Raw genomic sequence first — 13,927 nt, 5'->3', positions numbered from 1 at the left:
AACAATGGGTTGAATCCTAAAACATGATTTAAATCAGCATTTTTAGCAAACATACGGGTTTTTTTTCTTCTTTCACAAGAGCATAGTTTTATTTTATATAAAACTTTCCAGAGTCGTTTGGTTGTTACTGTAAAGATGCCCTTTTACTCATCTTATTTTGCATTTTCTCCCAACTCCAGATGCTTTTTAAGTCATCTGAAAAGTTTAAAAAGTAATACTCTCTAAAAAATAATTTTTAATGTCTATATTTCTTTTGATTACTAGACTTATAAAGTTTGTGTTAATACTTATAAAATTAATTCCTCATAAATGTAGAGTCTTGCCTACATAAATATATTAAAAAATATTGTGGGAGGGGGAGCCCAGCTGAGTGCATGGAATTTTAGCAATCCCTTTGATACTATAACATATCTCTGCCTTCCGAATTGGAATAGTACATAAGACGAACTCTGAGGAGAATTTGTATATATTTACATTTATATCAATTTACAAGAAAAATTAAGCAAGTTTACTTAAAGTTATTCCACTGATTAGTATCTTCTCACAAAAACTCCCCCAGAAGACACTTTTTTCTTAATTCGCCTCTTCTCTTTGCTTGACTCACAAGAAGAGTCATCTTCCTAAAAACAAAGGAAAAGAGGGCCAAATGAGATAACTACTCTAGACACAATTTCATCTTTCTCCATTATCTGTTCACAGGAAAAAATGAGCCATGCTATTATTTTCAACTCTGGATTCGATTTCTTTTAGGATTTTGTGTAAATTTTCCAATCTGAAGGACCAGTACATATATTCTGTGCTGCCTCACAGACTAGAGGACACCTAGAGAAATCAACCAGTCCTGTCTCTACCCAATATATCCCATCCCCAAAAGAGAACGCCTAGTGATTTCTGCTTTTATCTTAGCCTAGCACTTCTCAGTATACTGCCACCTGATTTGGGCAGTGTTAGAAAGCCTGGAATCGTTGCAAGCCCCATAGTTCTAGGAATCATGTTTCTTGGTTCCTCCATTCCCTCCTCTGTGTTTACACAACATCCCTCTACTACCTACTCTGTCTGCCACTGTTCCCAAATATTTCTCATCCATCACGGTATCATCAGGACCCAGCACAGAGGGCTCACTTAATGAATGGCATGGGAAGGAGCAAGAGAGGGCTAGAAATACAGTAGATGCTCACTGGATGTTAATCCTTTTCGACTAATACTCCCTGCACCCAGCTGGTCTGGACAGAGCTGAATGCAGGGGCTCCGAGAACAGCACAAGGCACAAGACCCTGGGCAGGGCTGGCCAGACCCCTGGACTTAGTCTTCCCCAAGCTGTTCCTGCCCACATCCTTGGGCTACAAAAATAGTTAGTTATCAAAACAGTAATAGTTATTATTATCAAAAACTAGTTAAGTGCATTATATATGTCAGACTATCCTAAGAGACTACCCTGAGAAATTGTTTTCTGGATAGAAATTATACTATTCTCAGATTGTTTTGCAGGGCAGAGTCTTTAAGGTACAGCTGAATGTAATCATAGGTCCTGACCAGAAGGTGGCAGGAGATTGAGGCAGAATTTCTTGAAGAATCTATAGAAATGATCACTGAATGGAAAGTTAGTTTTACTTCTACTTTATATATTTAGACTCCCAAATAAACTAACTCCTCCTACTCTCAGAAGCACTGGGCTCTACACATTTACTTATCTACTGACAATATTCAACTTGAATATAGAAAACGAAAGGAAGGAAAAAAGAGAAAAGGATATGCCGAAGGGGGAATAGAAATACTGTGAATACTACCACATAGAAAATACCTCCGTATTTCCACACAGTTATTTCATTTAACATCAATACAATCTCGTGAGGTAAGTGCTTTCCCCTTTTTAAAGATGAATGAGACACAGAAGCTTTTGCAGAAAAGCAGTGCCAGGACTGCAGCTGCCATTAGAGGTAGGCGACATTCACTCATTCACCAAAATTCAATTAACCTCAAGCAGGGCTGCAAAAAATAATGGGCCCAGAGGACAGAGCCCTCGAGTCAGCTCTCCTGAAAACCTACACACTGTTGGTAGAGAGCCAAGTTTTGAGGGAGGATGGAGAGTATGGACTCAAACCCAATCCTGAAAACAGACACTTCAGGGTAAGAAAATATTTTAAATGGTCACTAAAAAGCATTAGTATTCTAGGCAGACAAATCAATGTGCAAGGACTCAAAAGAAGGTGAGGCTCGAGTAATCTCTGAGGGATCTAGGAGCAGGACAAAACAACACACGTTCCTGTTGTGGCGGCAGGGTCGGCAGAATGCCTGCCCCAGAATGACAAGGCAACAACCAGGCTGGGACTGTCAGCGGTCATTAACGGAAGAAAGTGTCCCCTAGTCTCTAGCCAACAGCCTATGACTGCAAGGGCTGGCCTGTCTGTGCAAAATTCCCCCGGGGGCTAGCGTGGTACAAGGTGAGCACCATAAAACTGAAGAGAATGGGTTATTATAATTAATTACATCTCTTGGGAAATTAAGGACTGGTGAAATACTGAAACTCCGCGAAAGCATTTGAATTTGTACATGCAGAGAAATACACATACGTGTTTGTAAATGAATCGAACATTGTGGAACATGAGGCCTACCAAACAGTTCCCCGTAGCTTCCTCTGGAGACCAGGACTTGGTGTGGGAGGGAACAACTGCCCTGTTTTTAACATTTTACAACAAGCACACAGACTATTTTAATATTTTAAAGGTGGCTATTAGAGACTAATGATAAGTTTGTGCAAAATATAAGGAGCCAGGAAGTGTTTTTTAGTAAACAGGTTCGAGGTGATACGGGTCTGGAACAGAATTAACTCACCCGTGATAACTGAAGAAAACATGTCCGTACAGAAGGAAAATATGAAGCGTACCTGAAGCCCTACACCGTGTCACATGAGCTTCCCCAAGGGCCACATCACGGCTGTCTTCACTCACAGGAGAGAATGAGGGTCACAGTGTGTCCCCAGGGTGCTCTCTGCCTGTCTACTCTGAGACAAGGCGGCCTGAATACAAGCACCGCTGGGGGTTTCCTGCTGTTTTCACTCTATTCTCTATACTCCACCTGCTTTTCGGTATTTGTTTTTTGTACTTGTTTTTGAATGTATTTCCACATTCATTTCTTTTCAGCTTCCTTCTACAGAGTTGTCCTTCCTGTCACTCGAAAGCATCTTTCTGTATTTCAGAGCTATATTCTGAATTCCAAATTCATATTTCTAGCTATAAGTTATGAGAAGAGCTAAGGCTATGGGGTCAAAAGCTAGAAATTAAACACTGGTCCGACCATTACTAGCTGTGTGAATTTAAACAAGTCACTTAACCTCTCTGAGCCTCAGTTTCCTCACATGTTAAATGAGGGCAGATCAAATGATGTATGATAACACCTGAAAGAACTTTGTAGAGGTGAAGTGTTACAAGAGTTAGCTTTCATTACTCTGTAATCTGAATAAAGGGATGCGCCGACAACTCCCACCCTGGCTCCTTTCTACTCTTCAAACTTCTTTTGAGGATATGCTTATTTTGGCATCACATATACTAAAAACTTCTTTTGATGAGCTGAAGCTATCTTACATGGACTCTATTCTACTTTATTTTGGCTATTTAGAATGTTAAAATATACATACTTTAGCTGTCTGGGAATTCTTATCAGTCTGCTTATTAAAAAATTATTTTTTCTGGTGCCTGGGTGGCTCAGTCGCTAAGCGTCTGCCTTCAGCTCAGGTCATGATCCCAGGGTCCTGGGATCAAGCCCCGCTCAGTGAAAGGCCTGCTTCTCCCTCTCCCTCTCCCCCTGCTTGTATTCCCTCTCTCACTATCTCTGTCAAATAAATAAATAAAATCTTAACAACAACAACAAAAAAAGCTTTGGGGCATCTGGGTGGCTCAGTGGATTAAAGCCTCTGCCTTCGGCTCAGGTCATGGTCCCGGGGTCCTAGGATCGAGCCCCGCATTGGGCTCTCTGCTCAGCGGGGAGCCTGCTTCCCTTCTTCTTTCTCTGCCTGCCTCTCTGCCTACTTGTGATCTCTGCCTGCCAAATAAATAAATAAAATCTTTAAAAAAAAAAGTATTTTTTCCTTCTATGTCTCAGTAACACTACACTTATGAATGAGGATGATGTTCTAACCGGTACCTATATGGATAGATACATATGTATGTGTGTGTACAGATCACGTATTACACATAAAGATATAGCCATGTAGAGAGATATATTCCTTTAGTCTTTACAACACTTTACAAAGTATAAATCATTATCTCCAGTTTAAAAGTACGGCCAATGGGGCGCCTGGGTGGCTCAGTGGGTTAAAGCCTCTGCCTTCGGCTCAGGTCATGATCCCGGGGTCCTGGGATCGAGCCCCGCATCCAGCTCTCGCTCGGCGGAGAGCCTGCTTCCTCCTCTCTCTCTGCCTGCCTCTCTGCCTACTTGTGATCTCTGTCAAATAAATAAAAATCTTTAAAAAAAATAAAAAAATAAAAAAATAAAAGTACGGCCAAGAGGTGAAATGACTTGTCCAAACTAAAAAAGGCTGTGGCCAAGAACCAAACCCAAAGAGTCCTAGTCCAAAGCTTATGCTCTTAGCTACTCTTCTATACTTCTTGAGAGAGAGAAATGTGCTAAGGAAGACACCAACCACAGCAAAGTTGGGGACCTGAATCCTTTCCAGTGTCTCCCTGAGCTGATCCACCTCTGCACGACACTCATCCAGCTGACCTTCCAATTTTTCTCTACGAAGCCGTTCGTACTCCAGCTGGTCCTGCAGCTCCTTGATAGTCCTGTCGGAAAAAAAAAAAGTTGTTCTCAATCTCCAGTATCAGCTAACGATTATTTTTGGCCATAGTGAAAAGCGTCCAGGCATTGCACGTACAGCAAATAAAACAAAGAAATAATTTACTTGACAAGTATGAATGGGGAGTCTACTATGAGCCAGTACTGATCTAGACACCAGTGATACAGCAATGAACAAAACAGGCCCAACGTGTCCTCCTGGGGCCTACTTAAGCAGTGGAGGAAGAAAGACCACAAACAAACAAATATATAGTATGGGGAAGGTGAAAAATGCTAAGGGAGAAAAAAATAAAGCGAAAAAAAGTGATTGATATCAGATGCTGTTGAGCAGAGGACTAACACTTTGTACACAGTGGCCAGGAACGCCTTACTGAGAAGGGGTCTTCTGAACAGAGTCCTAAGGGAAATAAGAGAGGTAACAAGCAGACATCCGGGGGAAGAGTCCAGACAGAGGGCAGAGCAAGGGTCAAGACCCTAAGGCAGAAGTATGCCTGGCGAACTGGAAGAAAAGCAGAAGCCAATGTGGCGGTGGTAGTTTAAAGGAAGAGCAATAGGTTGGGAGAGGCCAAAGGGAGCCAGAAAAGCAGGGCCTTCGAAGTCACAGCAAGGACCCAGGCTCTCACTCTGAGTGAAGTGGGAAGCCACCAGCGAGTCGGAGCAGAGAAATGGCATGATCTGAGATTTCTTTTCTTTTGCTTTTGTAGTTTTTAAATAGTTTATAAGTTACTATGAGTAAAATACACAAATATCAACTGAACATGAGTTTTGATTAATGTGTAAAGCCTGTGAACACCACCACAACCAAGATATAGAATATTTCAATTGCCTCAGAAAGGTCCCCCATGCCTCTCCCAGGCAACCTTCGTTTCCCATAGGAATCACATTCCGAATATCTATCATGTTAGGTTAATTTTGCCTATGCTTATAAATGAAATTGTGTACTACATATTTTTGTGTGCCTGGCTTCTTTCAGTCAAAGGTATGTGAGATTTACTGTACCTAAGTTTTAACATGATTATTCTGGACACTGTGTTGAGAACGGACTGCAGGGAATGGGGGAGTGGGAATTAGGGGGCAGGGACAGGAAGCTGGGAGACATATCAAGATGTTAAAATAAATCCAGACAAGAGATGATGTGACTTGAACCAGGATATTCTTCTGCCTTATTGCTGGAAGGTGGGGAGAAGAGAATTCCCAAGGCAATCTGGGTAGGATGTCAGGTTCCCAGGAGGGCGATCTAAGAGCATTTGGCAGTAGCTCTGGTATGGAAGTGTGTGGGGCTAAGACTGAGAATAGGGAAGAAGAATGCCCACTGTGCAAGCCTGGAATTCAGCAAATAAGAAGGGAAAAATCATTCCCAGGACACAGTAATACAACCATGCTTTGTTGTATTTTGACTCTGATCTAACTAACAGATAACAACAAAATCAAGAGGACATCCCTCAAACCAATACTTACCCAGTTTTTCTTGACAATTAGACCTAAAAGCAGGAATTTGTACCTAAAGAATATGTCTTAAGATGAACTCAACATGAAGTGGAGAACCAGTGCTAGAGAAGTATTAAAGCTCACTCAGAAGACACACTTCAGTCTCAGCTGACGTGAAAGTACATTCTGGCTCAAAGGCAAAGTGATCTTGAAAAAAAGAGTCTGTTCAAAATCACATTAATAATATAACCACTTCACAGTGAAATGCTATTGTTAGAATTAAAAGTTCCAAATCATAGTCATCTTAGATAACAGGTTTGGAGTCAAACACACTCAGGTTCAAATTCTGGCTCCCCTCTCCCACCCTTCCAGTCCAACTGGATGGGAACGGTTAGAGGAGGTTGATTGAAAAGCTCAAAATAGCCATGGTTTCAAAAAAAAAAGTCTTGGGGCGCCTGGGTGGCTCAGCCAGTTGAGCATCTGCCTCTTGATTTCAGCTCAGGTCATGAGCTCAGGGTCCTGGGAATGAGCCCCATGTCGGGCCCCCGGCTTAGCAGTTAATCTGCTTGCGGTTCTCCCTCTTCCTCTCCCCCTGCTCATGCTCACTCACTCTCTAAAATAAATATATTTTTTTAAAAAGTCTTAACTAGAGTTTCAGTTTTACAAGATGAAGAGAGTTCAGGAGATTGGTTGTACAAAACTGTAGAAGTACTTAACACTACTGAATTGTACACTTAAAAATGGTTAAGATGATACATTTCGTGTTATGTATATTTTACCACAGCTAAAAATAATCTTAATACCTTCTCTGTCTGGGGCCTTAAGAAAAAAACTGGATAGAACCTTACATTCTTTGCTAAGGATGGAAAACCAAGTTGTTCGTCAACAAACCTTCACACAGCATTTAGAAAGGTAACTAAAACAAACCATTTGAGTTTTAGGACATTACTTTTCAGACTCAAGCTGGTTTTTCTTCTGCTTTAGATCTTCTTCTGTTATCCCTCCCAGGTGTTTAAAGTTGCTCTCAGCAATTTCCAGCATGTGTCTCAATTCAACAATTTTCTTATAAGCTCTCACTGCAAGACAAATTGAATACAGACCTAGATTAGACCGGCAACAGCTCGTGTGCTCACAGGATGCTGGTCCTGAGTATATGCTTCTGCTAGAGCCGGTGCTGAGTGCTCTGGGCAGAGGGTAGAAGGAAGGTGGCATATACATAGAAGGGTAAATATCAGTAACAAAATATCAGAATAAACAAGCACTGAAAGACCTACATGGAGGACTCTTTTCCTGCTATTAGAGGATGTATCAAATTGATACAGCTATTAATATTATAAACAGGAAGCTTTAAAGAAGACTGCAGTTTCTTACGATTAATGGTGCATTACAAGACCACGCATAGTCTACTATATATAAAAAGATTAGAAAAACTGGAATATGGTTGATATATTTAATAAGCCAGATCTAACCAGCCCCCAATTTTATGATTAATCACTTGTAATATCTATTTATGCGAGAGAACATTGAGAGAAAGAAGTATTGAGAGCTGCTTTTAGCTATTATCCAACTACCAAAACTAGGATTTTTCTATTCTTTGTGGCAGTGGCTCTTAACTTGGGATGATTTTCTCCCCCAAAGGACATGTGGCAACATCTGGAGACATTTTTGCTTGTCACACTTGGGGGATGGAGAGAAATACACTAGTGGCATCTAGAGGCTTGGACTGCTACTAAAATCTTAAAATACAAAGGAGACTCCCCCTCAACAAATAAGCATCTGGCCCAAAATATCAATAGTGCAGAAGTTGAGAAACCCTCCTTCATGGGACCAGGTTAGCAAGTCACAGCCTCTTCTCCCTAACACTTAACACTGTGATTTATCTCTCAGTAGGCTATAGAGCTGCAGGTTCCAAACTGCATATATCAGAATCAACTGGGGTACTCTTTAAAAATGTACATTTGTGTCCCATAGCAGACCTACACGTTCAGGCATTACTGGTACTTAGTAAAAGTCCCTCAGACAATTTTGATGTGCAGACACGTTTGGGAACCACACTAACCACTAACAACCAAGTAGAGACAATTTAAAAAAAAAAGTTACAGAAGAAGAGATCAAAAGAACTGTGGCTATTTAGCATATATAATTCTTTTAAAAATAATATTAATTCTCTAATATTTGAAGGCTATGTTGTGAAAGAGCTATTCTACAGAGTCATAAGAGGTAAAAGGTAGGATTAAATGAGATCAGCTCCAGGAAGAGACATTTTAACTCAACAAAGGAGAAACTTTTCAGCAGAAACAGTAAAAGCTATCATGTATTTGTGGACACTATACTAATTTCCGTATACATTTTAATCCTCACAAACACTGTTAGATGAAAATGGGACCCCTGAGAAATAATGAGTATCTTGTCACTGAAGGTGACTAAGTGGATGCTGGATGACATGTGACAGGAATGATGAGTCAAGAGTCAAACTTCAAATGGAAATAGGGCTCCATAGCCTTAAATTAATTTACTAAAGAATGCTTTGAATTAAGGTGCAGTTCCAGGAATTCTGGGATGACAAGAAATCTAGTCTCCTGTAGGTGCTCTGACAAAACCTAGTATCCCAAGAAAAGGCCATCTTGTCCTTTGGGTTTTGCTCTGGAATAAAATTAAATTGGGAAAAGAAGACAGCACATGATTTCATACCTTCACCATCTGCAAACACCCTAGGCAGCTATCAGTGAGCTTCACTGTACAGCAAGGGGCTAAGAATAGAATTTTATCAAACACACCACAATAGGATATTGTTCTAGTCACATCTTTGCTCTTTTCTAAAACATCTTTTCAAAATTTTGTGATTCACTGACAATGATCCCCTTAAAACACCTCTTACTCAAATAATTTCAAAAGTAAACTGAAAGTCTACAAATCAACCACTCATTTTCTGAGGTCCTAAGTCCCTGCTAATTCTCAATAGAATCAACAAAAAGTAACTTAAGCGCAAATAAGAAAATAAAAAGTAGATAAATCGAACTTCATCAAAATTTAAAAATTTTGCAAGATTCCAGTCCAAGGTGGTGATGAAAGACCCTAAATTCACCTCCTCCACAGACACACTAGATTTACACCTATTTATAGAGCAGTTGCTCCTGAGTAAGAACCGAGGGCTGACTGAACAGCTTCTGCACAAAGATGGAGGGACCACATAGAGAACAGCAAGAGAGACAGAGACACTGTAAAGGGAATCCTCATTCCTGATGTGAACTACAGACTGAAGGGACTACCTGCTGAGAACAATGAGCAGATTCATCTGCCCAGAGGCACAGAAAAAAAGGCAAAGTTTAAAGGGGCAAGTAGAATTAGAATCCAAACAGTGGCGTCGAACAGTAGAGCAGCTGTTAGAACTCTCTCTGAATCAAAACGGATGGCAAGCTGCAGGGCTCACATTCCCACTCCACCTTGAGAGCACAGATGGAAGCAGGGTCTGATGGCCAGAGCCAGCCTGTCCCCTCAGTAAGCCTGGGCCCCTAGCCCACACCAGCCCCACCAAGGTGGGCTCCAGGGTGGTGCCCACCAGGACACTCTGGTCCACACTCACTAGAGCTCCAGCCACCTCGCCAATGTGACACAGACTCAAAGTGCTCTAGAACATCAAGACCCATACCACGCTGGCTCAGGATGACTTGCTTGCGAATCCCCAGCACAGTGCAAGGAACCCCTCGGCCTGCATCCACCTCAGCTTCAGCCACTTAACGAAGGAACCCCCTGGACAGAGTACCTTGGGGCATCCTGATTTGCACCCACTTCAGTCTCAGCTCTCCTGACAGGACACACTCTGTACAGAGAGCAGTGGGACACCCCACCTTGCACCCACTTGAGCTCTACCTGTCCTGCCAAGGTGCCCTCAATGCAAAGAGCCCTGAGCCACACTCAGCTGATCTTCAGCTGTCCAGCCATCGTGCCCTCTGCAACCAGAGCCCCAGGAATACCCTGCCCTGCACCAACCCCTACTCTGCCCATGCCACCAGGGCAGCCCCAGCAGAGTGCTCTAGGACCTCCAGCCAGCCAGCCAAAGTCACCAGCCACACACAGACAACACAAGGGACATCCCTACATAAGGCCATTCCTTCAAGTTTAAGAGAAGTAGCTGTCTGTTCTGCTTAATTCATAGAAACAAACATAGAAAGCCAAGCAAAATGAGACGGAAGAGTATGAGTCAAATTAAAGAACAAGATAAAACTGTAGAAAAAAACCTAAATGAAATGAGGATAAATAATCCACCTGATAAATTGTTCAGAATATTGACATAAAGATGCCCATCAGACTGAAGAGTGGATGAACTCGGTGACACCTTCAACAAAGATAGAAAATATAAAGAAGAACCAATCAGAGTTGAAGAATATAATAAACGAGATTGAAAAAAAAAAAAACACTAGAGAGAATCAATGTTGGATCAGCGAATACAGATCAATAATCTGGGAGACAGGGTAAAGGAGAGCACCCAAAGTGAAGAACAAAAAGGAAAAAGGACTTTAAAAAATGAGGATAGGTTAAGGGATCTCTTGGACAACATCAAGTGAACAAATATTTGCATTATAGGGATCCTGGAAAAAAAGAGTTAAAAAGAAAACTTACTGAAGAAGTAATAACTAAAAATATCCATAACCTGGGGATTGAAAGAAACATCCAGGTTAGGGAGCTCAGAGTTCTTAAAAACATGAACCCAAAGATGTCCACACCATGACACACAATAATTAAAATATCAAAGATTATAGAGAGGAAGCTGGGAAGATAGTGAAATAAGAGGGCCCTAAGCTCACCTCGTCCCATGGATACAATTAGGTAACACTAACATCAGCATAAATAACCCAGAAAAAGAACCAGAGAATAGCAGAACAAACTCCACAACTAAAGGTAAAGAATAGGACACATCCAAGAGGGCAGGAAGGGAGGAGACACAGTGGAGAGCAAAATGGACCAAAACCATCCACAGTCCTCAGGGAGACACCAGCCCTGAGAATGGCTAGAAGGTTTATCACACTGGGGAGTCTACACAGGGAAGACGAAACCTCACAACATTTGGCACTGAAAGCCAGAGAGGCTGAATTTTGTGAATTCTAAAAACCAGAGCGTCTTAAAGCATAGGATTTTTAAAATCCACAGGCTCAGTTCTGGAAGAGCCTGGAGAGTGATAAGAAGCTGAGTCCTCCCCCTTAGAGAAACAGCAGGACATACAGCAGGACAACAGCAGGACAACCTGCAGATATGTCACTCAGAAGCAGCAGCCTGAAAAACCCCAGGGGCACATGGGAGGGACAGTTATTTACTCTCATCAGAGACAGTCCTGGAGGGGTAGGGAAGGGACTCTCTTACAGGAAGAGCTCTCCAGAAACAAAGGAGCTGGAAGGCATATTTTCCCTCCCTTGCCCCCCAGCATAAAAACAAAGCCACCCTTGAGAGCCTGCAGAAGCCAGGGCAGGGCCAATATTCAGTACCTAACTTGCCTACACCAAGCCCCACCTTCCTATGTATCAGTGGATCTGCCCTTCTCAATTACTTTTTGCCTCAGTCCCCTCTCCCAGAAGACTTGCAAAAATCTTGCCAACACCATGTCATCCAACCGATGAGTGTTATGGGGCCTTGATTCTCACAGCAGCAGCAGGTCTCATTTTGTAAGCAGACCTGAGCTCACCTTGTTAAAATTGTAGACCTCACCCTGGCTAGAGAACAAATGATGTCCACAGCAAGCAAAGTGAGCCTCAGCAGATGAATGAACTGAAGGAAAAAGCAGCCAGGACACAACAGCAGGGTGCAGGCAATACACCAAGGAGACACCCTCTGAGGCCAGGTTCTGGGGAACAGAGGATGCTGCACTGCAAGGCACTATCCTTCTTAAAGCCATTATCTTCAAGAGCGGGAAACATAGCTGGCTTTCCCAGTACACAAAAACAGACACAGAGAGGTAGACAAAATGAGAAAACAGAGGAATACATCCCAAATGAAGAAACAGGACAAATCCACAGCAAGAGACCTAAACAAAACGGATATAAGAAATATGCCTGATAGAGAATTTAAAGTAATGATCATAAAGATTCTCACTGGACTTCAGGACAGTGGAGAACATCGTTGAGACCCTTAACAATATCCTAGGTGAGGACCTCCTGAGTGGCTCAGTCACTTAAGTGTCCAACTCCTGGTTTCGGCTCAGGTCATGATCTCAGGGTCGTGAGACTGAGCCCCAAGTCAGGCTCTGTGCTAAGTTGAGTCAGCTTGAGATTCTCTCTCTCTCTGTCCCTCTGCCCTCCCCGCTTGTGTGCACTCTCTCTGTTAAGTAAATTAATAAATTAACAAACTACCAAATAAATAAAATCTTTTTAAAAAGCAATTACTTTGAATGTAAATCGATTAAATGCTCCAATCAAAACATATCAGGTGACAGAATAGATAAAACACAAAATCCACCTATACCCTGCCCACAAGTGACTCACTTAAGACCTACAGACTGAAAGCAGAAGGACAGAAAAAGATACTCTAAGCAAATGAAAGCAAAAAAAAAAGGAAGGAAAGGGAAAGAAAAAAAAGAGATGAGAAGAGAAAACAAAACAAAACTGAGGTAGCAATACTTATTTCAGGTAAAATAGACTGAAAATTCACTTCAGACCTGAAGACACAAAAAGACTGAAAGTGCAAGGACAGAAAAAGATATTGTATGCAAATAGAAGCAGAAAGAAGATGGAAAGGGAAAGGAAAAGGAAGAAAGTAAGCCAGGGCAGCAATATTTCTTTCAGGTAAAACAGACTTGAAAACAAAAACTATAAATTCACTTCAGACCTAAAGACACATACAGACTAAAAGTGAAAGGATGGGAAAAGATATTCCATAAAGTGGAATTGGGGGGGGGGGAAAGCTGAGATAGAAATACTTGTATTAGACAAAATAGACTTAAAAAAAAAAGAGTATAACAAGAGACCAACAAGGGCATTACATAATGACTAACAGGTCAATACAACAAAAGGATACAACAACTATAAATATCTGTGCTCCGAACAGTGGAACAGCTAAATACATAAAGCAAATATTAACAGATATAAAGGAGAAATGTAATACAGTAAGATCAATGATGGATCATCCAGGATGAAAATCAGTAAGGAAACAGTGTCTTTCAACGACAAATTAGACCAAATGAACTTGACAGGTATATACAGAACATTCTTTCCAAAAACAACAGGATACGCATCATTTTCAAGCAGACATGGAACATTCTGCAGGATAGATCAGGTTAAGCCATAAAACAAGTCTCAATACATTAAAGAAGACTGAAATTACCTCGTCTTTTGAAATTATAACATTATGAAACCGGAAATAAATCCCAAGAAAAAAAAAGTGGAAAAAAGCACAAACACATGATGGCTTTAAACAACATTCTACAAATATGGAGTCATCTGAGGGATGCTAAAGGTTGGGAGACAGGCCCAAGGAAAAAGGAGGTAGGGAAAGGAGGAACAGGAAAGCAAGGCAATGGTTGGGGGACAAAGAAAGAGAAGAGGGGGGTCTCTAGGACAAAGAGGCAGCAGAGGGGCTGGGTCAACAAAGAAATCAAGGAGGAAATTTTTTATGAAATGGAGGCAAATGAAAATGAAAACACAACAGTCCTAAATCTTTGGGATGTAACAAAAGCTATTTGAAGAGGGAGAGTTAGAATAGAACAAGCCTACCTCAA

At 41.5% G+C, this 13,927-nt stretch overlaps 1 protein-coding gene across 2 annotated transcripts in view; it reads right to left on the bottom strand.

Moving 5' to 3' along the window:
- Window positions 1-17: 17 nt before the first annotated feature.
- ANKRD42 (ankyrin repeat domain 42) overlaps window positions 18-13,927 on the bottom strand; it is a 61,010-nt gene continuing 47,100 nt past the window's right edge. For both annotated transcript variants that reach the window (XM_080815294.1, XM_080815295.1), the window contains 3 exons: window positions 7,172-7,298; window positions 4,640-4,781; window positions 18-620 (listed from right to left, as the gene is read on the bottom strand). In XM_080815294.1, coding sequence (XP_080671420.1) covers window positions 531-620; window positions 4,640-4,781; window positions 7,172-7,298 — 359 coding nt within the window. In that variant the 3' untranslated portion in view covers window positions 18-530. The remainder of the gene's footprint in view (window positions 621-4,639; window positions 4,782-7,171; window positions 7,299-13,927) is intronic.

Source organism: Martes martes, assembly GCF_963455335.1.
Source record: "Martes martes genome assembly, chromosome: 10".
NCBI classification, from domain to species: domain Eukaryota; kingdom Metazoa; phylum Chordata; class Mammalia; order Carnivora; family Mustelidae; genus Martes; species Martes martes.
Note: the sequence above shows the minus strand (reverse complement) of the source record. Positions and strands in the feature narration are given on the sequence as shown.